At 39.5% G+C, this 26,446-nt stretch overlaps 1 protein-coding gene across 8 annotated transcripts in view; it reads right to left on the bottom strand.

Moving 5' to 3' along the window:
* Nucleotides 1-10,825: 10,825 nt before the first annotated feature.
* Nucleotides 10,826-26,446, bottom strand: part of LOC119649798 (protein encore) — a 160,154-nt gene continuing 144,533 nt past the window's right edge. For 7 of the 8 annotated variants that reach the window (XM_038052103.1, XM_038052102.1, XM_038052110.1 and 4 more), the window contains 8 exons: nt 22,029-22,429; nt 21,809-21,975; nt 21,430-21,690; nt 21,266-21,325; nt 20,907-21,192; nt 19,088-20,625; nt 11,676-11,781; nt 10,826-11,601 (listed from right to left, as the gene is read on the bottom strand). In XM_038052103.1, coding sequence (XP_037908031.1) covers nt 11,537-11,601; nt 11,676-11,781; nt 19,088-20,625; nt 20,907-21,192; nt 21,266-21,325; nt 21,430-21,690; nt 21,809-21,975; nt 22,029-22,429 — 2,884 coding nt within the window. In that variant the 3' untranslated portion in view covers nt 10,826-11,536. The remainder of the gene's footprint in view (nt 11,602-11,675; nt 11,782-19,087; nt 20,626-20,906; nt 21,193-21,265; nt 21,326-21,429; nt 21,691-21,808; nt 21,976-22,028; nt 22,430-26,446) is intronic. The other variant, XM_038052109.1, reaches the window with a different exon arrangement.

Consider the following 26,446-nt stretch of genomic DNA (forward strand, 5'->3'; position numbering starts at 1 on the left):
ACCACTTTATGGGCAAAGTCTTTGGCTATCAAGCGATCAGACGATGATTGATTTTTCGTATGCACACTACTTACGGTATCGGGGGTCCCCTAAAGATGACGATATAGTAGTCACCATACGAGCATGCTCCAGAAAGCACAAGCATGATAATTTGGAGTATATGATGTCGGATAGCTGAGTGGTTAGAGCACAAGGCTGTCGTACGGAAGGTCGCGGTTCAAATCTCGCTGGCGGCAGTGGGATTTGTATCGTGATTTGATGTCGGATACCAGTCGACTCAGCTGTGAATGAGTACCTGAGTCAAATCAGGGTAATAATCTCGGGCGAGCGCAATGCTGACCACATTGCCTCCTACAGTCTACTGTAGTGTACCGTTACGGTCTTGAATGAAGTGCTCTAACACACTTCAAGGCCCTGATCCAATATGGATTGTTGTGCCAACGATTATTATTATATGATGAAAAGCCACTCTGTTAGTGACTATTACAATGGTGTTAAAAAGTTTTGTAGACAACTTCCTCGTCATTAGCGGAACATTTTTGCAGTACAGAGTCTGTCATAATGTCAGTTGGGCTTCGCTTGGAAACGGTTATCTATTCTCTGTTTGGGACGGTAGGTGTAATAAAAAAGAAATACTGACGTCGACACCCTACTAATCTATACTGAAAAGTGGGCGGAGTTTAAGCCTCAGGAGATAGGCAAGTGAAGAATCACTGGAAAAGGTATATCGGGTGAAGACGCAACGAAGATTTGGACTAGAAATAAATACCAATTAATCTAGGTCCTCAGAGTCGCACTACTTTTGGATATCTGGGTAGCGTTAGTTTTGCCAACAGTATTATCAAAATCACCTTAACGGCGTTAAATCTACGTCCGCAGTTTTGTCCTGAATCTAGAAACACAACTATCAACATCACGTTGAGTGAGCTTCCCGCCAATGTTCTCAATGCTAACTACGTCAATGTAAGGACATGGACGTGTTGATTAAAAGGGTGAAGCCAAAGTGACAGCGGATAGGCCACATATTGAGGAAAGGTAATAGTCCTATTACGGACTATGCTATGCAGCGGAATCCACTTTCCCATTGTCTTAGAGCTATAAGACGTAGATCAATATGGTTTGGATGCAAGCTTCAAGCAAGGTCATGCTGGGAAATGAGCACATGACAAGGAACCCCAACAATGACGGGTAGGCGTAGATGACGTGCTATGTCTTATATATTGATTCAGAATTTGCATATAAAACTCTGAAAATGTATGCGGTAACAAATTCAAGGTCGATACAACTTACAAAATTTAGCCGACGAGTGACCTTGTATCGCTGGATTTTATTTCAAAATCAGAATGTGCTGTTCGACTTCAAAATGAAATAACGCTCACCTAGCTCCTCCGAATGCCTTGACAATGCTGTAGTGGCATTCTCGTCAAAACGTTCTATCCTTAATTTGCAATTTGCATTTAGTCTTAATCCAACACTGGTGCTGCTACCATGTCACAACAGCTCATATTGTGTCTTTTCGTCTCAGTTTTGATGTAGCGACCACGCCTTCCAGTTAGAAGAGATCTACTATCTGAGTTGATTGAATCTTCTACCTTCTTTTTTCGATTTTCTTGAACTGTGCCTTTAAAAACTCATCTGGGGATTCGCTGTCTTCAATATTAGGTTGGATATGACTACATACGTATATGAATAATTGTATACCAACCAAGAGCCTTATTACCTAGCCTGTTACATATCTGATAATTATTATAATATGCCAAACAGTGCACTTTTAGTTAACACCCGCGGCCGGAAAGGAGATCAAGCGGTGTATATTTAGGGTAATGCGCCCAACCGACGGTCGCTCAACAAGCTGTCTAGGCAATGAGCGAGAATTGCATACGCATTCCCATTGTTGGAAAACATTTTTTATAAATACTCAAGCACAAAAATATCGCAAATTTATGTCTCGACGCCGTTCACGACTAGAGTTGAACTGATAGTACCGTCCGGCTTGCCGGTACATGTATAGTGCAACACATGCAATGGTTGAGCCAATAGATCTCGTGACCCTAGGTTTGAATCTCGGTCTATCAAGGATACGTACGTTGAAAATTTGCGCAGTATTAAGGAAGGCATCCCATGTGATACTCGTTTTTATTTCTTTTTGTGACGAAATGAAAAAGAAGTGCAGAGCCTCCAAATGTTTACTATATATGTACTCATTACATTTTGAATTACATGTGTAATTCCTTTTATTTGAAAATATGGCGCCGATGGCGGGTTACATCGTTGAAATAGTACCCATATAAAAAAAAGCACCCAACGATTTCCAAGATTCTGGCAGACAGGTTTACCTCAAATCAAAATTGCATTTTAATCTATAGGTCAATGGCTACCGTGGGAACTAGTATTCTTTGAAAATATTAAAAATTTAATTTCTCTCATGCATTTGATTATAACTCAAATTAGCTTTTTTTTCTAATATTTTTTTTATGTCGACAGGAAACCGTTGAATATTTTTTAAAAATTCTAGTTCCCGCGAAAGTCATACATGTGCTGAATCTTCCATTAAAATTTCACTTAAATTCACTGAACCGTTTCAAAAAATGATGGGCACCAGGTAAAAAATAACCAGTTTTGAAAGTTCACGTGTATGCACTGCGCAAACATCTTGCTTTCCCACTGCTGTAACTTTCCAACGACTTCGAGTTGCGGCAAATTAGTTTGCCAATATATTCTACGCATGCTCCAGATTAGATTTATTTAAAACAAAAAAAAAATCGATTTCTTGGAGCCAGCACACGGGATGACCCCGTGTGACGATAATGAAAAGAATATTAATAATACGAAAAAATATATATTTTAGATATCCTGTGCTCCATAAAGCAGACGTACATTAAACAAATGTATTTTATATATCCTGGGAAAACTTAAAATTTGTCACTGATATTGACTAGGACTCCCAAATACTGATGTAGCCCAAGTGCGCAACATCTATAATTTGAGGCATCTTCTATATGGCACGATTCTTATTGAAGAACCACGCAAACGAAGTAGACCCGAAATTTGATCACAGAAAGGCATATTGGAACTAGTGTTTGCATGGTCTGTGGAAATACACGTGTGTTGGGGAGAAAAGGCTGGCCCTTGAGTACTCCAATCCTAGTAGTCCATTGTACTCGTTACCCCGGACGGAATATCTATAATTTGTTCGTGCACAGCAGGGTCTCCGTGTGGATGTAATGCTACCGTCTGCAACTGGAGTACACCACCACCGAAAAATTGATGCCTGATGCACTCAAAATCGGGGCATTCACATAGGGAGTGTTCCGTGGGTTCCACTTCCTCGTTATAGAGTGGGTGGGTATCATATTGTAATATTGAACATATACCAAGTTAGAGACTTGTAGCCATTCAGAATGACCATAATTCTTTTGCATATGTTTCTACTTTTCGACAGGATGAACTTTGCAGCATGTTCCGACCGGAAAATATTTTGTATTTAGTGGCCTTTAACGAGTTCTCAATTAACTATTGGGGAAAAATAATGAATATTTAAAAATAAGCAGTGGCAAGAATTACAGTAATTGTTGGGAAATGCTTATTACCAGTTATGGAGATACCACTATACGTGAATATTAAGCAAAACATGAGCCTCCATCAGCAATCACATTTGTGACCTAAAACTAAAAAAAATGCAACCGAAAACTAAAGCCTCTTTAAGCATCACACACATAGCAACAAACATGCTGAATAACTAGTCAATCGCCCGTTCTACAAATGTTGTCATATCTACTCCACAAGAACGTTTAGTTGAAAACTCGTTTGGTCAAAACTTTGCTAACTGTATCATTACGTCAAAATTGGAAATGACAGCCATCGGAGGCCCCACCCTCAAAACTTCATGATGGATTCAACGCGATAACGATTAAATGCCTCTCCATTTCAGACTTGATCATGTATGACATGTATATGTATGTCACTTATTTAGAGCAACGTCTTTGTCTTCAGTTCGGTCTTATCCTCCTGAGGCACTATTCACGGTTCTTAGTAGCTGCTTACCACTCGAAACAAAAAAAGTAACAGGGCGTACGATATGCAGTATAACTAAGATTTAAGGCGTTCGTTGACGCGTTAATCGCAAAGGGCACTAATTGCTGAGCGCCACTACATCACTACGTTGATGGATGAGTTAATTTGATGGCTTCAGCATATCACAGGGAAGGCACGCGATAGCATCACGCAATATCCATCAGGCTGGAGTGACGGAATAACAATATCTGGTATATATTATTTGCGAAACAATTTAAGGTATTTAACATATTTTAGATATTTATTGTCGCTTGGATCTTCAACTTCTCTCGCCAAAAGGAAAAATATCTATGAAGTGCATTCGATTAAGACAAGGCTATGACCTTTGTTTTTACCCACAAGAAGGTTTGTCCATGATGTGGGGATAACAACATCTGACACGAAATTCTTACAAGCGACCAACCGCAAATATGCAACCCTATTATTCCACCAGCAATCCTTCTAAAGTAGGAGCTCGGAGGACAGAGATTTTCTTTGAATTTGAAAGGCCAAGGAGATGGGAGGATCATTTCTCGTGAAAGCCCGACAGTACACGAAGCTAGTTACTCTGTGCAATGAGCGAAAAATTCCTAACGTTCAAAAGTCGATACTTTAAAAAAACTGAAGGCATCAACATGGGTAATCCACTGTCACCACTTATTGCGACATCTTTATGGAGTGAATCGAATCGACGCATAGAGTAACTTGGAATTATACCAAATCTGGGTCAGATAAGTAGACGATATTTTCGCCATTCCAAAACGAAACAAGCTCGATTTCATTCTAAACGAGCTAAACACGGTTCACAAGAACACCACATTCACATTGGAAGAACCACCAATTACCCTTCTTGGACATATGATACTTATCAATTGCCACAGAGGAAACATTGAATTTGGCATATACCGAACACCAACTTCCACACAGAGAATCATATAATCATCGATAGGTAAAATGCTATACCGTAATCCCACGGTAAATGTGTTGCACGTATATTATGGACGATGTCTCAGGTTCAAATTGAAATGATTGTCTGATACAGTACGATCTCCGATTAAATCTGAATAACAGAGTTTTTAATGGCCTACCCAATGATTTCAGCCAATGGTAAACCGTGCTATGAAATTGCTTCAGGTATTAGCGCAACTCCAATGAATTGGCGTTCCACACATGGCGTCCTTTGTGAACGACGCATAACGAGCGTCTCGTATCCAAAATTCGCCGTCATCAGAAAATCATTGGTTGAGACTGGGCTGAATATCGAGGGCAACATTTCCATCACTTCAAAGACTGACCGAAACAATGATGGTTTGATATGGTATTGATTTGAAAGAAGAAGAAAAGAAGAAAAAAAATGTTTGACTCAACACTTTTACGATTCTACCTTTTTCATTACGTCTAAACATCATTGAGTCTGAGTATGTTATAAAAGGATCGTCATATTCAGATTTAGTTCAGTGTCACTTTGCTTGGAGATCTGGAAAGAGAGAGTGAAACTTCTAATTTTATGTGAAAAAAGTGACACGAAGGAAAAAGTTAATTTTTGAGGAAAAGGCTCGTATTCTTGTTTTGCGGGAACAGGGTGCTGGTAATAGAGAAACATTAATTCTCCTGGGGTAAATATTAGCTTTTTTAAAAAGGTATATGCCAGAGATGGCAGTCTGGGAGAAAAAGAAGGGAGTGGGAAGAAACAGGTGATTACCCCCGGGCCAGACGGTCATTAGAACGAACATCTTGCGAAGTACATTTGCCACTACTCTTCAAATACGCACTGAATTGTTGGAAAGGGGAAATATGCCAGTTAACGTGAGAATGGTTCAGCGATGGTTGAATGAATTAGAATTAGAAGACCAGTAAAAAAAACTGATTTTAACGAAGGCAAGTTGTGTTCTCTAATGAGTCGAAATTCAATTTACTGGGATCTGACAGCCCGCTCCCAGTGCGAAGAAGAAAAGGAGAAAATTTGTACGAACTGCACGGCATTCTCCCTCAATAATGATGTGGGGATACATACCATCCACAAGAACTGGCCTTTTTAAGGTTTTGTGTAAACACAAAACCTTATTAAAATCGGTTTACCGTCTGTCTGTCTGTCCGTCACACGCATTTTTCTCGGAGACGGTTATAGTGATTGACACCAAATTTGGTAGAAAGGTGAGAACTGTGAACGCTCACACATACAGTGAGTTACATCCTTTTACTACGAATTACATGCAAAAGGGGGGTGTAAAATTTTTTTTTAACAAATATAGCCATGTGGGGTATCAAATTAAAGGTCTCGATTAGTACTTTTCGATGCCGATCTTAGTTTTGACATTTCTTGGAAACGTGGGGAGTGCGGGGGGTTGGAAGTGATCATTTCTTTAAGGGGGCCATTCTCAGAAACTACCAAACCGAAAAATCTGAAAAAAATCAGGAGGCTGCCACTATATGGTGCCTTGGCTCCGAAATACCTTTCATACGGATATCTGTTTAAATAAAGTTAATAATAGTATATTACCACAATTTTTTGTAAGTGGTTAGAGACCCCCCTTAAGTTCATCCTAGTACCATAAAATTTTGCAGCGATATAGGCTATAATATAGAGCATGTTCTTACCAAGTTTGGTGGAAATCGCACTATTATTAACAAAGTTATAATACCTCAAATTTGTTGCTTCTTTGAAAATTGAAGAATATGAATGTCAATATCACCCGAAAGTGGATACTCTCACATAATATATGGATATATTACGTGCTACGTACTAAGAAATACACAAAACCTTTCGTACCTGAAGCGTCCAGCTTCCGGTTTCCCGACTTGTTTTCTTTCTAAGCGATGCTGTCATCGCAGAAAGTATAAAAAAGTTATCGAAGATTGCGTTGTTCCCACTGTAGAAGCACTAGGTGAGCACTTTGATGAAGTAATGTTTCAGGACGATTCGACCCCGTGTCATAAAGCACGTACTGTAGGTAAACGAAATTTTTCCCATGTGAATCTTTTTATCTGTTATCCTCGTTAAGGTTCTTATTCACAGGTAATATCTACATACCTACAGTCGCTTTATGAAGGGTTGACTGCAACAAAGATCAATAAGAAACAAAGCAAATCTAAAAGCAAGTCGGGAAACCGGATGCTCGGCGCTTCAGGTATGAAAGGATTTGTTTGCTTCTTCTGTGAGCATATTTGAGTGCAGAACTATCCATATATTTATTATACCAGATTACTCACTTTAGTGTGATTTTGATATTTAGTTGCAGTAAATTTTCACGGTAAAGTAAACTTTGAGCTACTGTAACTTTGTTAGTAATAGTATGATTTTCACCAAACTGGGGTATAATATGCTTCATATTATATTCTGCACTATAACGCATTTCCCCCAAAAATATGGTAATATACTATTATTAACTTAGTTTGAGCAGATATCGATATGGCAAGTATTTTGAAGCCTGGACACCATATAGAGGCAGTTTCGTTATTTTTTTCAGATTTTTCGGTTCGGTAGCTTCTGAGAAAGGGTCCTTTAAAGAAATCATCACTTTATTTTGCAAACAAAACCTTAAATAATTTTCGAAACGATAAGGTTTAATGAAATTCCGGAAAATTTTACTGAAAATTTATACCAATCAATGCCCGCGCAAGTTGCAGAGGTAATTAAGACGAAAGGCGGTCATTCGAAATACTAACGGCGGAAAATAAAAAAAGCGAAAATCAATTTCTTCTGATTTTATAGGTACCTTCATTTATCTACTTTCATTAAACAAATTGTTTTTGTATATGTTTATTTTCGACGAGCGCAATGCTGACCACATTGCCTCCTATGGGGTATTGTAATCCTATAGTGTACCGTTACGATCTTGAATGAAGTGCTCTCACACACTTCAAGGCCCTGATCTAATTGGATTGTTGCGCCAATGATTATTATTTTCGACGTTTTTTTGTGCTTTACTAGTATTACACATATCTTCGACGAACGCACCTTTTCCCTCAAAACTTCGATTTTCCTTTCCACCATATTCTCTGAATAGAACTTCTGCTGGTGTAAATAATAAGAACTCCAGCTTCATAATAAACTGGTCAAATATATGACCGAGAAAAGTGGCTAATCTGATCTACAATCTAACCCGCTATCGAACCGGCTATTGAAATTTACAACGGAACACAAAGGTATTGACAGGGATGAGAGAGCGGATAAACTTACCCAAACACCATTCCAGCCACCAGTAAGCTTAATTGCTTGAGTTCATCATCGATACTTCCATCTATGGTGGGTGACGTGCAATGCCTCACTTAGGGGTTTATGATAACCATATGTAATTACAGATTTTCAATTAGGTGAAGTTCCCAAGGAAGTTTCCGCAGCGTGGTCTCAGCTAGAATTGGGCATGCACTCCACCCGCCTGATCATTCCGTCGGCTACCCCATTCTCCTCTATATTCCTATTCAGCGGGGATCCCGAGCAGGTGGCTCTGAGCGTGCTGCCTAGTGTTCAGCGCGTCGCTGTACTGCCGGATGTGAAGGATGTCACCATAAATACGAAACCGCCCTCCATACATAGATGGCTGTAGATATGCATACATACATGGCTGTAGTAGTCTGCTAGTTTTTTCTTGTTTTGACACCTACCAGAAATAAATAACACACACCGTTTGTGGTTTCATACGGCGTTTGTCATTACCTTGAAAATAAACACAATACAAAGAGTGGTCTCGATGATTCAAAGCAAAGCAATTCCGACTTGAGAAACGAAGGACGTGAAAGACCACCGAACAAATTTGAAGTTTGCTCGATGAGGATGACACTCAAACTGAACAGTAACTTGCAGAACACTTGAATGTGACTTAAGCGAACATCTCCTTACGTTTGAAAATTATGGGAAAGGTTTGAAAATGCGAAAAATGAATGCCGCATGAATTGAACGAAAGATAGCAAGAAAAACGAAAAACCACTTCTCGCAAAGCACGAAAGAAAGCGTTTTTTCCATCGAATCGTGACGGGGGATGAAAAATGGATTTATTTCGAGAATGCTAAATGGAAAAATCATGGGTCGATCCAGGCGAACCATTAACACCGACTGCAAGGCCAAATCGCTTTGGGAAGAAAACAATGCTCTGCGTTTGGTACGATTACAAGGGTATGGTCCATTATGAGCTCTCACTGTAACGCTGCCGACAGCAAATTATGAATTTAGATCACGCATTGCTTGAAAAACGACCAGGTCAGGCATTATAATTTTTCAACACAACGCCCCGGCACACCCACCAAAAACGAGTCAGGGAAAACGCTCTACTCGCCAGACTTGGCGCCTTCTGACTTTCTCTTGTCCACATCGACGGGACGCGCGTTTTCTGAGCATCACTTCGGTTCTTACGGAAGACACTATTTGAGTTGCAAGTGCTAATAATTAATATCACTTACATTAGTCCTGTCGCTTCCATTTATAAACATTGAATTTAAGCCGGAGGTATATGCACTCTTGGTGGTATTTCATTTTACGATTTTCAATAACAAAATATAGGAAAATGCGTATGCTAATCTGTGTGCATGATTTAGCTATGAAAATCATATAATTAACGCCGTTAGAATACACATACCTCCGGCTTAAATTCAATTTTTATGAATGGAAGCTACGGAACTAATGTAAATGACATTAATAATTAGCACTTGCAATTCAAATAGTCCCTTCCGCGGTTCTAAAAACGAATTTATTCAAAATAACAGCCGAAATTGGGAAACGCCGCCAAATTGCAAAAGATGTGAAGTGTCAACAAGCTATCAAGCTATCATCAATTACGCATCGCGAAAGTTTAATTTCCGAACTTTTTTGGGTGCGCATTGCTCATCCATCAACTTGTTGTAATTTGCTTCATACAAGTCCGTGTAATGAACTTCATTTGACAGTTCTCTCACTGCGAACGCACGCATTCATTCCTGTGTTGTATGCCAATACTGTGTCCTAATCCTGCAGCACTTCGCTGGTCTTCCACTCTGCCGTTGGGAATGCCCAGAATTCCCGAGGCACTCCGTTTAGGATATTGCTGTAGCGGTAGGGCTTCGCTCCCCAATATCAGGAATATGAAGTCTACTAATCAGCTTGTGAAAGGAAAGCAGTTGGACTCGTTGCGGCTTTTCCCGGTACAAACAAAGACGGAACTGTAGTATGATTCAATCGAGGATTATCTAGAAACAACTGCAAGGACCCAACAATATCATCTTGGAAATTGCGAAGTACAGATGGCCAAAGAATTTATGAATGGCGTAGAAGTAGAATTGAAAGTCACAAGGTATTATCAGTGTGAATAGCGAGCGGCATAAGGGCAGCCCCACAACGAAAAGCAATGTTGCAGAGTTAGGAAGCAAATGTCTTTAGTTAGTATTATTTTTTCATACAACAATTGATGTTGGAATAACGAGGATTACTGAGAGAAACGATTGAATTGATAGAGATGTATAAATTATATGAACACAGCCTGTTTCAAAAAAGTTGAATGAATTCAATTCAACTTTACCCGGCATTTTCATCTACAACCAATTAACAAACGTACAAACCACAAAGTGAATATGCATCTTAGAAAAATGAGAAAAACGCCATTCTCATCAGATGATGTCACAACTCCGAATGGTGCATTTCTCGTACGCAATATGCTTGCTTCACCATTACCCTTTTCTCACTCTTCTTGTCTGAACACTGATACGGCCAATATTTAAATTCAAAATGCCAATCTTTTGCCAATCATTAAACGAAAAAGTTGTTAGGAAAATATTGGGGATTGAAATAACAAATCAAAAAGAATTTTACTTTAGTGTAAACTGTTTTTTTTTCTCGTTTTTATAAACTTTTCCTTAACTTACTGAATAGATTTCTTTCTCTTAATTTAAAAAAAAAACAATATATTTTTTTAGTTGATGTTGTTTTTGATGGTATTTCTGCAGTTTTTTCCGATTCATTTTTCATTTTTTTCTCTTTTGTATATAAATATATAATTATAATAATAATTCTTATTATAAACTTTCAAATTTATTGTTTTGCATTAATTAAATTAATCATAATAGTTAAGTAATATGGCAATAAATTCACAGATATCGCGAGTGAAAATTGCGTGACTTTATTCTATTGAATTTTTACCATGTTTCTACATGTCGCTGTTTTACTTTTACCGAAAACGAAAAGGGAAGAAATATCGAAAGCAGATTTTACGATTATCGTTTTTTTGTCGAGACCGCGACGCGAATGGAGTTCAATTTCACAATGTATGCAGAACGACAGATCGAATTTTAAATTTTGCTGAATGGAGAGCGGAGATGAGAATGATTTAAAGTCCATATACTTCTACTTAATATATGTTTTTTTTTTGTTAAGTTTTTCATTTTTATCATTGGATCGGAAAAATTGTTCTGCTGGATATTGTTTTTTTCTCTAGTTGTATTTTTTATCTTTTATAACAATTATGTATAGTTTGTTTAAATAGTGTCCATTAAATGTATTTTTTTCTTTTTGTTACTCCTAGCGTGACGGTTTGTTTCCCTTGTAATTCGGATTCGGTTGCCTCGGCGGCATGGTACGCGGGGCTGTTTTCGAAAAAGATGGAAAATTTTTAGTGATTTACAGTGAAAGTGGCAAGTTACTTGTAGATATCACTCACCCGGAAGCATCATGTTAACGGTTGAATAGACACCTGCAATAGGTGCTAGTTGTGGTCTTAAATCGTTTGGCGGAGATCTTCGATTGTTTGGCAGTGCCATTGACGGCTGTAAGAGAAAAGAATGCATTATAAAAAGGGATATTTTTATCTATTTATACTTAGAAATGTCTATATTCCATACACTGAAACTCAATGTAAATAGTTGATTAATAAATATTCGTTAGTTGTTAAAACGATCAATTATACTGAGTTACAAATGAAAACAAAAAAAATAAATACTCGCTTTGAAATGTCGTGTTTTCTTTTTTATTCTTATCGATATACAGATATACATATTTTCTTTCCATCACGTCTCATTTTTCTTCCTTGAGGATTTGCCAAATTATATTAAAAATTGGAAGGTAGAAACATAATTCAAAGAAATCTTATAAAATTGACCAGACTTTTTTATATTAATCAATTGTTTTTATCATTTAGATACAACAATACAATAAAACTCAATTCATGAAATTTAAAGCCAGGATGTCTTGAGATTTTAACTTTTTCTTTTGTGCTTTGACGGATCTTCTTGTTTTAGACGCCAACAGTAATCACCTCGCATTGTTGTGTCGCAACGGCCTTCAAGCTTCTTTACATCCTGGTGTAACATCTCACCCTGTTCCTCACTGGACGCACCAAAGTGAAGTTTTAGCGACATTCTATAGCTCAATTTTCCGTATGCGTTTAACATGTCAGTTAACGACAGCTGCTCCACATCTTCGGCTCTGTGGCTCCCAAAAATGCCTTCTATAACTGCTTTCAGTGATAACCGGGCATCAAGTTCCTTGTCCTTGTGCGTATTTGTCGTCCCATAAATATTTCGTCTGTGAGTTTGGTGTCAATTAACTTTGAAAATACTGTCTCCAAATATAAAAACCAGGAGGGAGTCTTTATTCACAGCCTTGACAAAATTTTTCATCAAACCAAATTTTTTGTGTTATGATAGTAAAACGACTTTTTTAGGAGCTATTAATGGTGCATGTTTCACATTCGATTTTCCGCAAACAAACTTTGATCTTTCATGCCATACTTTTTTGTATAGTGTCCTGTTGTCCCACATACAAAGAAAACAACAGTATTTAGTAAACCTCTCTGTGGTCCGAGTAAAAGAACTACAACTTTGAGGTCAGCGCATACTTGGCGCTTAGTTCGGCAAATGTCGATAAGAAAACGGTAAATGCCAGCGTATCATTAGCGCGGATGGTGCGTAACATTGTATTTTCAAATAAATCTGTATAAAGACATCCACGTTAACGAATAGAAACGATCTGTAAACAATACAAACCAATAAAAAAGTGCAATACATTGAAAACGTCATTCTTATACGCCTCAAGTGGGGATAATGGAAATAATGATTGACATGTACCTCGAAAACTAGACGTGATGGGTACCACAGTATGTTTGGAACTTTTCATTTATGATTCACGACCCGTTCATTCCAGCTTTCAGTTAAGCGTGTACCAAAATCGTGTAACGCAATGTTATAAGCAATCTACTCATCTAAGTTCACCAAAAATGTATACGATAAAATCTATGTACAATAAAATCCTGAATGACACTAACTACTTAGAATCATTAAATTATTCATTTTCCTGTAAATAGGAAACGTCCGATGGCTTTACTTTTTAGTGATGTGAAGCGAGACGAAGCTTGCGAAATGAATTGGTTAATGTGACGATCTCTTACGAGGAAATTGAAAAAATCCCTCTCCAAACCAGAACACTTGTTGACGCAGTGATAGCAACAAAACTATCAGAAATACTTTGTGATCCATCATAAGTTCTCCAATATATAGAAAAAAGTATTTAAATTTAGCAGATTTTTATTATCCTAAGTTGTCCTGGAAGTATTCGGAAGTAAAGTAAATGGCACGACATGGTTTAAATTAGTAGTAGTACAACTGGAAAAGGGAGAAGATGTTGGAGCTAAACAGATCAAGCAAGAGGTCAGGGTATAGTTTTCGCGGTCAGGTAGAAAAGGTACTAAGTGAAAGCTGGAAAGCAAGAGATAATAATCGAGTGCAAGGACCTGGACGAGCTTATATCGCGAGGAAATGTCTATGTTACACTAAGGGAACAATTCAACCGTAGCGGAGTAGAGGATAAAGAAAGCATATGGGGGTATACAGACCGCTATTACTAGCTTGCCGGTAAAATCCGCGATTAAACGGATTACCGCGCGGAAGGTAAAAATAGGCTTGGTCACGTGCTGACTTGGAAGCAATTATCTCTCAAGAGATGATTCAGATGCATTAATTTCGGTCAGTCACTTTTGTAGTTCAAAACCTACTCTCGTAAACCATTTGAGAGTGGAAAGTGGACGTGGCGGTACTGTGCGAACCTTATTGAAATCACGGTATCACATACAAAAAAAATTGCATTCCAGGGGGCTGGCTTTGTAGCGCCAAAGTCAACGGCGTCCATATCTACGGCTATTACGCCCCTCCGAGTGCAACATTAGCGAAAGCTTGGTGTTAGACATTAGAGACCACATCCCTAAAATTATTGCATTTTAACGTATGGGTCTTGAACCGGCGAAGCCGTGTGACGAACGCCAGAGATAACATCTTACTTGAAACCTTCACATTCTGGACATTGCTCTAGCCAATATTGGACGCGAGGCCCATCTTCGAAGAGTTCACTTCGGTCGTTGGCGACAGGGATAGTCTGGCGGATAAGTGAACACTATACCCACAGTGACCACCAGGCCATCTTTCGCACACTGGCAAAGGTGAGCCAGTGGGTAACTGCGGCATGCGAATCTATTGCGAGAGGGAGGAAACGTTGGCAAAAGACGAAACGCATAAGGAAGGTCATACGGAAAAGTGAGCCGAATTGCTATAATTGCGCTTTGAGGCAAATATGAACTTGTGGCTTCTTGCAAGGTTGTAATGAACAACATTCTTGGGCAAAAATCACCAAAAGTGACATGCCTGTGTGCATGGTGGAAGGTGTGCTTTCCGCCCAGTGGAGGAGGCAGAGGTTAGTTCTGCTACCAAAGCCCCAAAAACCAGCTGGTGCATCCTCTTCATATCATCCTATTTGTCTTTTAGACATTATAGGGAAGATTTTGATGAGTTTGATATGATACCGACTGCTTCCGTTCGACAAATTAGCGGGCGGTCTATCGATGCGGTATTTTGGGTTTCGGCGGGTCCGTTCTACGATCGATGCAATAGTGTCGGCTCTACGGAACTTACCAACGTGAGTGGTGCGTGGCGTTCATCTTCAACAAGGATAATATCTAAGATTGGTGGGTGAAAATATAGTCCTCGACTGCTTATCGCAGGGGTGCAGAAATCTATCCTGCGTCCCGTTCAGAAGTGTGGTCAGCTCCTCTTTATCGATTGCACGATTTTGTTCTGCCAAAGGCCTGATCTGTAGCGAGGATCTAACGTATCAAGCCACCGTTGTTTCCGCCGATCTTTTCGTCATTTCCCATCGACTTCGATGTTCAGACCAATCTTGGCAAGTGAATTACCGTTAGCGCGAATTACGTGACCATAACTATCGTTACAACCCCACATCGATTGCGGATATACTCATTTCGAATGTGATCATGGTGTGTTACTCCACTAGCCCAAGACAACATTTTGGCCTCCCTTATCGCGAGGCGTCATACACTGATTCCGTGTAATGAGAGATGGGTAGAATGGAAACACGGAGAATGGAATTACCATCGAACACATTTCCTTACGCAATAAGGTGGCTACAGGGAGTGCTTGCATCGTTTCGTACCGGATGAGTCTCTCGATTGCCCCGAAAGCGCCGTTATACGCAAGAACCTGGACCATATTTTATTCTATCGTCCGAGATTTATGGATTTTCATCATGGGGAGGTTAAATGACGCCCTCAGCGGAGTTATCGGACCTCATAATCTCTTGGGGGAGATGCGATAAACGCTAATAACTGTGATACACGAAGAGCGCGATGGACGCGAAATCGTGCGGGTGTACATCAGAGCCCGTCATCCGAAATAATACTTCATGGCGATCCCACGGGGATACAAGCGGAGAAGTGGGAGTGGGTTTAGTGTGTGAGAATCCCACACATCTTCAGCATGTATGCTGAATTTTTCGTACTTATATTGGTATTTTCATCAACAACCAGCAAAGCGTGACATCACCAAATATTAACGCCAATAAATTACATGTATGCGCGCCGACACATTGCTCACATTGTAAGCCTCCGTGACGGGGGAGTGGAAGTTGAGTGGATTGATTTGGACGTAAGTGAAAAAAACTTTTTTTTAGCTTTCTCTCTCATCCTCAAGTACAACCGAGAACATTAAGAAGGCAGAAAAATCTTACATGCAAATCCTATCTATCAATTGGCTGCAGGCGTATAACTTCAAAAACATTCTTATTAAAATTTATGTTATCTGTAATGGGTTAGATTAAATAAATAAGCATTCAGACCCAGGGGAAACTCTTTGCAAATTTGAGACAGGGTAGACCATTTTTTCGATCAAGAATGTAGCGTTATCTAATCCTAAAAAGATATGGCGCATGACTTTTTAGTAATGCAGGGAACTGCGAATTACATCTGAAGAAGCAAAAGCTGTTTCAATAAAACTGCGTCCTATATCTAATAATACCCTTGAACCAAGGAGACACAGAGGATGAACCTGCTTTGAACTTTTACGGGACAAAAAAGGTGATGGATGAAGCGTTTCATTCAAAACCGCATATTCTTGCTGCGTATTTTCACATAGAAATATTAGTTTTCATTTGAGTGATGACATGATGTGTACTTGATTCCATTTTTCATAATTTTTTTCCAGTTAAGTGCCTAATCAAATGTAGAAGGCGGCGATTGAAATAATATCACAATATCATTTTGACAATTTCGCTCAGCTGTTTGTAACGTGGCTATATGCATACGCATCCGAGAAGACGGGGAAACCGGATGATTCATGTTGGTCTCGCTTTTCATTTTACTGTGTATGTACCTTGAACCCTTGTTTGTAAAACAGAGAACTTTTTGAAAGAATTCCACTAAAGGCTCATTTTGCATCAATATCAAATCTGGTTGACTGTGGAAACTTCGAAATGGATCGATAATCGTCCTTCTTGCCCCTACAGTCATTGTGGAGTTGCTATTTCCATTCATCAGTAGATTGTGGGAATCTGGGAAGTTGCTCAATGAGTGAAAGAAGGGAACTATCGTTAAGGTTTCGAAACGGCTCCCGTTTCGAAGACGACAGTTCATGTCTCCTGCTGTCAGAAATTATCGTGGAACGCCTTAAAGGACACCACGAAAGAAACTTGGCAGTGAACAGGATAGCTTTCACTCTGGGTCCTCCTACACTGACTATATTAACAACCTGCGAATCATTTTGTGCAGCACCGTGCAAAATTTAGATCGAGAAAGCTTCCGACAGTGTCAATAGGTAGTGTATCTGGAGTGCGCTGAAGAGACGTTTCGGAGAAACTAATAAGCAGCTACTATCAGAGTGACATATTAGACTCCGTGTTCCGTTGGGATAAAATTTCAGAAGAATTTGATGTTTTAAGACGAGTCCACCAGGGCTGTGTTTTGTCGTCGATACTATTCCTTCTCTTCATCAGCACATTCTCTATGCCTCCATGCCCCAGGAAAACTTCTTCCTGAAAAATATCGATTAGGCTATGGCATGACCCAAATGGCTCTAGATTCGGAGTAGCCAGGCACTATTGAGTAGAACATCCACGGCCTCGAATTGTTTGTATACCTAAGAAGCGTTGTTTCTGACCCCGTTATATCCGGCTTCGCTGTTTTGTTAAAATTTTCGAAATACACAGATATCTCAACACCAACAGTTTGGTCCGATCATCGAAATATCGATATATGCTGAATAAAATATTCACTACTAGCAACGGATCGGTGTTGCGTTTCAATTCATTTTGTTTTCAACGACATTGGATGCATTTTCTTGGCCGGCCTGTCGCGGAACCTGTTATTTTGCGCCGATGTACTCTCCACGCTGCTATATGGGAGCAGCAGATCGAAACTGAATGCTACTCTTACCCGAAAGCTCCAAGTGTTCATCATCTCATAAATAGTTCGATTATTGAGGTATTCGGACACGAGACAACAAATGAAAACCAACGGTGGACATATCAATCAGCCCACAGGAATGGCAATAGATAAGTTAGATATCGAGAAACGGTGAAAACCCCATTGCAGATTATGTCATGCAATGGAATTCATGAGTGTGTGGCGCAGCAGGGTTAGCGTTGTTAATGCAACGGACAGATGCCACCACCGGCGCTCTCCGTGACGTATTCGAACTCGCGGTGGAGGTTATCTTTCAGCAGACGCAGCAATACAGAGTCTGTGAGACCCGACCTCTTGTCGAAGACCGGGTCACTTGGGAGCCTTGGGTTCTCCCGGTATAGCAGTTCCGCTTGGCTGGGAGCAAATTCCTCTCGGCGGGTTGCTCGGAGGCCAAGTAGGACAAGAGGCAAGACTTGAGTCCAGGACGAATCCTCGCGAGCCATAATGGCGGATTTAAGCGTCCGGTGCCAACGCCCTAGCAATTAAGGAGAGGAGACGAATTGAAGCAATTGTCAGGAACCAACAGCGGTTCCGTGTCGGCATGGTGGACGCGGTATGCCCGATATGGGGAAGGATGACTTATTCTTACAATTAGAATGCGGCACGGAGGAAATTAGGCTTCATGTTCGGCATTCTTCGAAAAAAGAAGCGGGATGAAACGGCCTTTAGTTAAGCGGGATCAGCTAGGTAGTATCGAATTCTTACAAAAGGGAAAATTCAAATATTTCCACGAAAGCGCTTGCTAATACGTCGAAGGAGCTCCTTTCTGTAAAAATAGTCCAGCGAAGATGCATAGTATCGAATTTCAAAACGTATTACTTACGAAATATACCCATAATTATAGAAAGCAATAAATGCGAGTACCTACACGAAGTCTTGCGATGCCAACGTAAATTGCACTCAATTCTCTTTGTCATTACGCTCTACTCGCATCACATTTCGATCGCCTTCGTTCTATTTTTACACAGGTTATAGGTCATATACTACTTATAGAAACGTTTTCGAAGCTTCTTTTTACGTTCATTGATTAAGAAAAAAACTTCCTTTTGCTCCAACCTACAAGTGAACGCTGGAATTTTCTACTATTTTGATCCCTTAACCGAAATACTACAGCTTTAAGGAACATGAACGCTCCCTGAAAATTATATTTCTCATACAATAAAAACTACTCAGCCATCCAAACATAAATACAGCATTCCAAAAAACATGCGCACATCCTTTCCGTTAATATAAATCAATAGAATTTTTTATTTACATTTTTTTAATTAGTTTTCATAAAAATTCCCTTTAGCATTAGCAAGTTGATAGCTATTACTATTATTATTTGAACTTACATGTGCGAAATATGGTTGTCCATATTTAATATACATTCCGGTAGGAGCTGCGGCAGCAGGATGATTGTATGCTGCTCCAATCAATTGTGGATGGCAGGCATCATTGGCAACTGCAGCTGCAGCTGCCGCAGCAGCTACTACAGCCGCCGCCGTGGGTGGATGCATTGGTGGAATGTGGGTTCCACGTGTTATGTACATTGGCGGTGGATGTTCCAAAGACGAACTATGCGTCGCTACCGCTGACATATGATTCATTGATGCAATGCTATTTGGAGAATTATTGTTGCTTTCCATTGAATTCGTGCTAGGCGAATTACGTTGACTCACACTACGTCTGAAGTCGAGATTAGATGGCTTTGTACGTATACCGCTTGTATTGTTACCGTTATTCGTTGCCCCACCTCCGTTATTAGTGATTGACGAATTGCGGGATTTATCCACAAGATTGTGATTGCTGCCGTTGTTTTGTGCATTGTTAGCATTACTGTTGTTCATGGATGACTGGGTCTTATCACTATTATTTATGCGCTTTTGCTGCATATGCAACGATGAACGGTTTCCATTTTGGTTCATAGAAGGCGACGAGGTGTTGTTGGTAATATCGTTAATGTTCGTTTTGCGCGTATTCTGATTACTTGTATAACTATTTTGCCGACTGTTTTGTGCATAACCACCGTTATTTCGTTTGCTTGAATTTCGACGTTCGTAGTTCGATGTGGATGAGTAGGAATTGCAAATTCCATTTTGGACATCCGTAAATTGTGAGTAATGGCTCTGCATAGGATTATTGTAGTTGGTTGGGAGAATTGGCGGGGTGGCGAAAAGCGGAGGTGGATTTCTATGTTGATGCGGCAACGAAACGGAATTTGATAGTGGCGTACTAGGAGCTGAATGTGGGGTTCCGCTATTATTGTGGCCGCCGTGAGATCCGTTTCGATCTGCAATTGCGGTATTCAATGTGTATCCAACTCCTCCTATGACGTTACCGTTCGGTGCTACAGTCGCATCAATTGGAATTTGGGGAGCAACTCCCAACCCCGAGGCGGTTTGAGTAGAAATTAGTGGATTAATCACAGCGTTTGGTTGAGGATGGTGCGACCCAGGAGCGGGAAGATGATGAGATAAAACCCCGGACGGGGTCCCGGGTGGCGGCGCGTAAGGTAACACACTTGGAAAAACGGTGGCAGTTTGTGGAATGGCATACATTGTGGTTCCAGGCGGTCCATTCGGATCAGCTGCTGTAGCCGCTAAAGCAGTGAGTGGCAATCCCGGCGGTGCCGTAGTGGCGAATTGATATGTACTTGCCGCAGCTGGTGTAGCTGATTGACTATTATGACCACTAGATAGATTGTTTTGCGGAGGTGTGCTCCGTTTTGTGCCATTCGAAGAATTGCCATTGCTAGAGTGTCCTGTAGAACTTCCAAGACTCGTCACCCCTCCTACTGTACCAGTTAATGGTTGCGGTATTATCGACGAAGCAATAGGTGGTGGCGCCGGTTGAGGAACATAGTATGTCATCGCCGTTTGTCCCCAATATCCTGCAATGTTAAGAAGAGAAATAGAATCTGTTTTCTTCTAAGATGATTTTTGTAAGAGGTTTAAATAGTCAATGTAGTCTTTACATATCACTTTCTTCTACATTCCCGTATGTTATGAACAAGTTCATTTATGAATAATATATCATAATTGACTGACTATGAAAGTTTCTCTTCTGCTTCGACTCATGTTTTGTAGTTTTCTAAAACAAAAAATGCCTAAGCTATATGACTTATTTAGACCTCTTTCAAAACTATGTAATGTTTAATGAAAAATTAATAACCATTATAAGGATAAGTGTAGCTAACTGGATACGTGGGAACGGGGTATTGTTGAAGCTGCCCGCCAGAAGCGGCTGTGGTAAATTGGTCAGCGGGCGAATATACAACCTGACCCTGATACAGGGGCGCACCACCATAGGGGGCTGCGGTTGGATAAGCCACAACTGTCGTTGTCGGACCGCCTGCCGGTTGATAAATTGCTTGTGCAGGCGCTGCTGCCACTAAGCCATTTGGATCTCGTTGTGATTGATCGTAAACAGGCATAAAATATCCTGGGAAATCTCCTTCCTACATCAAATTTAAAACAGAATAAGAGAACAAAAAGTTGGTGATTAATTTTTAAAGTAATTGAAAATCTAACCATTGGTGGTGGATAAGCATAAACCATTGGCTGCGGAACCGCATAAACGCTTCCATCAGGCTAGTGATATAAGAAAAGGAAGAAAACGAAAAAAATTAAAAGTAAGGAATTAATACATTCATAATAATCAAGGTACGATAGGAACATTGCTATTGGAAACTGACCCCAGTTTGATATGCGGCTGCAGTTGGGAATGGCCCGTTTGTAGGTGATGCGAATACTGTACTTCCATCAATAGCTTGATATCCAGTTGGAGCGAAACTCATTAGTGGAATATTTGGTGTAGCGGAAGATGGTTTGCTACTTGTGTCGTCTTTTTTATATGAGGTCTGTTGTACGATTGTAGTTGACGATGGTGTCGACGCACTAGTTGTATTTATCGAGCTTTGACTGGGATTTGTTTCAACAGCGCTTACGTTTAATTTCTAGAAAATTAATATAATATAAAAGTTTATCTATCTGAGTTGCAAAAAGACAACAGATTGATGATTAGCAATTGAAATTTATCGGCTACATTAAATAATAAATTATATCTGACTGTACCTCATTCGGCAGAGCAGGTTGCTCTGGTTCGGGTGATGGAATATTTGGACTAGTTGCTTGATTTATTAGCTTTGGTTTGTCTTGAGTGTCGGTCAAACTATCCATAGTCACTGCTGGCTTGTCTTCATTTGACTGACTCCCCGATTCTGCAAAAGATTCAATGGATTCTATTCAGATTCTCTACTGGAACTTTGTAAATGAATGTTATTTCTCGAGATACCTTCTTGAATGTCGCTCATTTCTCGATGAGGATGACTATCTTTGGTTACATTTGCTTCATGTTCTCCGTCGTGACCTGCACTATTCGTTTCAACGATGAGAACACTTTGTGCTGATGACTCAGATGAATTTTCCACGGAACTTGTTTCATTTATAGTCGGTGGTGGTTGCCCACTGCCACCCGAACCAATATTATTCGCTCCACTCAATTCTTGAGTATTGTTATTAGTCGTGCTATTAATGCTGCCGTTGTGCGAATCTGACCTTATGACTTTCGGTTTATCGACGACAATTTTCCGATGTCCGGATGTTACGCCCGATGACGTTTTATTGTTGCTGTAAGTACCAGGCGGTACAGCTTGACTAGGTGGTAAGTTTGAAGGGTCAAAGTGATAAATCGAACTGGAAATAAGCGGATAAATATTATTTTCAAATGGCATATCTTTGTCATTTGCATTTTCAGGTAAAGTAAGCTAAAGCTCAATAGTGTTGCAAAAGTTAGAGGTGTAATCTATTGTGAGTTTTGCTGAAAATTTTCAAAGACAACTGAATGGAACCAAACAGAAATCAATCAAACTTCATTTTCCATTAGTTATATACATTTAGTATTGGATATCAATTATTTGGTTGTTAGCTGGCAAATTCTAAATATCTAAATGGAGGTAGTAAGCTACTGAGCCATCACAGAACATTCTTTCTTAACACCTAAAAGACGGCGGTCAATTTAAGGATTCTCTAATTGGCAACAACTCCCATATTCGAACCCAGGCCACAAAGAAATTAATTGAAAAGATAGAGTAATCATCAAATATTTTAATTTTCAGAATACCAAATAGTCGGACTAATTTCATTAAAATTCAATTCGTACTTCATATCCGGTTACTATAAGCAAAAGTAGCCAAAAATAGGTTATCCCTTAATTGGTAGCAAAACAAACAATATTAAAATAACATAAAAATTAAAGTTTCTACCTAAAACTTGTAACAATTGACAAGTGAAAATTTTTTTAGGAGCTGACATCGAACGTTTATGGGTAGCTATGATTTTTTTAGCATATAAAGTAATGGATAAATATCTTGAATCCAACACGATTAATTCGAAAGCGAACTGCGCGATTAACTTGCTTCATTACCTCAATACATTCCCAGATCTTATTTGCCGAATTCTCGACAATATATCAATTAATAACTAAAATTGAATAATAAACACTCGACACGAACAATGGGAAAAGCGCAAAATTGAACTTAGGAAACAGCTACAGAAGACAATAAAAATATGTTAATTTACATTTAAAAAATATGCGAAAATACTGGAGAAAAACTTAATAACGATATCTCCTTGGCTTAGTTCGACATCGTGACAAGACTTTCTAATCAAGCGTCAAATGTTTCACTTTTGGTAAATCGAAAATTACATGGCCATCTTTGTGAAATCAAACGCAAAACTAAGCAGTATGGCCGATATGTTAAGCGTGCTGAATTTAAGGGATATTTCGAAGCGACCTTCTTGCTGATTGTTTATAGTTTCCCCGACAAGATGCAAAAAGTCGACAGAGTTTCAATTTGGTCATCGCAGACCCTAAAAAAAATCATGTCAAACCGGCCCGTCATCAAAGCTTTCAGCGGAATAAACCTATCAGGTCTGATTCCTCGCCATTTCTGTAGTACTTATGTATCTTCTACTCTTCCTTATTATGAAATCTGAGCAAACTAACAATTTGGCAAAGAAATGCAAGATAACAATATACATGAAGTTTCCAAGCGCATCTGTCTTGAGTGAAATAATTTAAGGAATTATTTGTTTGGCCTCTCCATGAGGTACAATACAATTTCGAATGAAAAATTAGTCCATCCATGGACTAGAAAGAAGAAATGGAAGCATGTAGAAGATCACATAACAAAAAAGAGAAGTTTCAACAATAGTTATAGCTAGGAACACAGGAACAGGACCATCATATTTAACAATACTACGCGAAGACGGCTTTACGGTTTTGTAGCAGGGCAGAGACAAATTGTCAGACGCTGTCTCACCTCTGCCCTGGGAGCAGCGTAACCGAAGCGGCCCGCAGATGTTAAATACAGTTGAGAAGACTATTCCCATTTTCTACGTTTGGAATTCGACATAAAAGATGATGAATGGTATATAATTGAGCCAAACAGCCTTGTCCTTAACATACGAAATTTGAGTAATGTACTTTGTAATGTGTCAATCTTCAATATATGCAAAATGAGTATGGAAAACTGGAAATATTCGCACTTGAAGACACATTCACATCTGGAAAGCAAGAATTTTAATTGAAGGTAAGGTTTTACTCTTTGTTTATATAAACTTTGACCAGACACACTGACATAATTTTTCCCGAATCTAAACGGAAAGCTATTGGGCCGGATGCACGCAAATGTGTACGAGATTACGGCGATTTGCACGGGCACTACCTTATAGGAAACCATAATCGACATAGTCTACAATTCGCATTGTTGAAGTTGCGGAGAGGAGGGAGAAACCCTCAGGCACTTCCTTTACGATTGTCTAGCTCTAACTAGGGCCAGACTGCAGACACTAGGCTAAAAATTTTCAAAGAAATCTCTGGTTGTAGGGTGGGATAGCTTCTATTGTGTGTAAGTGCAATGGGCTAGGTCTAAAGATTCTTCTTAACCTTCCTATAACATTTATGATCTTAGGGGTTTGTGGTATGAAAACGTCGTATAATGGCGCTAATCGAGCTTCTCGGTACGGCACAAAAAAATTGGGAATAGCGCCAGGTGGCAGTAAACTGTTTATCGGTACATATGATCATTTTAGATGTTTGCTGTGATATTCGAATTGGATTCTGTTACAGACCGTCACATGCGATTAGTGATTTCAGACGAACTATGAACTAGACAGGTTTCTATAAATATCTCATAATTCTTCAATGTCCATATGTTCGGACTAATAAAAATAAAACTCCTCGATGTTTGGAGCTGATATTAAAATTACATTTTCCCGGAAGTATTATGCATTCGTTTTTTAGCAAGAAATTGGGCAGATTGCAGGCGAATTCCACTTAATTGGAAACCTCAATTATTGATCGAAGAAAAGCAATGCACAGTTAACACAATTAGCAACAACTTTCCGAGAATCTCCCACATTTTCCCCTCCACGCCACGTAGCTCCCACATTATTGTCGCGTTTTATTAATTTCCCCCTATCCATTGCTACTTCCGCTTTTTCATTAACACGCCTATCAAACTCCTATATAGCAGGATAAAGAATACATTAACATAGAACAGCCTCAAATTGGTAGCTTTGAGAGAGCTGCATTTCCAGGTTTGAATAATGCGTCGAACAATATAAGTTCGATATTGCTGGTGACAGAAATAACACGTTCAGGACATACAAAATGTTCGACGCCTTCTATATTGTGTCCATTGCAAATAGGAAGAGTACAAAAGCACGTCAGATTGAGCAGGGAATACTTTGAGCGTATTATTAAAGACTAGCTCAATGGGGCGCAATATGAAATACATACACAAAACGGCATAATATCCCGAATCATTAGAAGATAACATACGCAAGTAGTGAGATGTGAGAGAAAGTGCTCAAAAAACAATCACGAAGTATAATAAGAAGAGAAATTCAATTGCATTTCTTTTGAAGTGTATTAGGACCGTGACATAATCTCTTCTTTCTTATTATTTCGTATCCCAATGTCAATTTCACGATCATCATCTTTAATATTCTGCAAGTGAACTAGCGAGATTAGCAAAAAGACGAACACCAATATCCCTGACGCGATTGGGATTCAAACCCAGGGTACGCGTTTTCAAATAGATTAAGTGTTCGATTGAATGAATTTTCGAGTGTTAGGACTTAACGGCAAAATAATGGAAATCGTTTGATGGAGATTTGAAAGCCTCGTGATTGCATCTAAATCAGACTTGAGCTAAAACAATGATTAGAAATTTCCTGTGGACATTCGACTCGTATTGAAGATGGGATACAATCGAGCAATTTAATCGTACTACTCTAGTTTCCAACAGATGTAGTATGATCTAAAAACAATTGCATTAGCATGCAGGCAGCGTGAAACGGTTATAATTTTCGTTCAGTGAAATGTCAGTGACGAATTTTTTCTAGGCTGTTATAAATATTGTGTTAATAATAATAATATAACTCCGCCGTAGCCGGTCCCAAGCCCGGTTGTGAAAGGAGGAGGGATGGATAGCTTCAGTCTGAATGGCTGTACGCCAGCGCAGCGTCCCAGGGGGTAGGTGAGGAAAGTGCACGAACTTTGCAGTCTTGCAGATTATTCACTAAGGAAGCTATCCCCAACACCTGGCAGCTAGGGATAAAATGCACCACCAAAAATGAGAAGAAGAAGAAATTTGAGGTCCGGTACGGATAACCGGCGGGAGTCGTCTGACTTGGTGACTGGGT

This window comes from Hermetia illucens, chromosome 2 (genome assembly GCF_905115235.1).
Source record: "Hermetia illucens chromosome 2, iHerIll2.2.curated.20191125, whole genome shotgun sequence".
Classification (NCBI taxonomy): domain Eukaryota; kingdom Metazoa; phylum Arthropoda; class Insecta; order Diptera; family Stratiomyidae; genus Hermetia; species Hermetia illucens.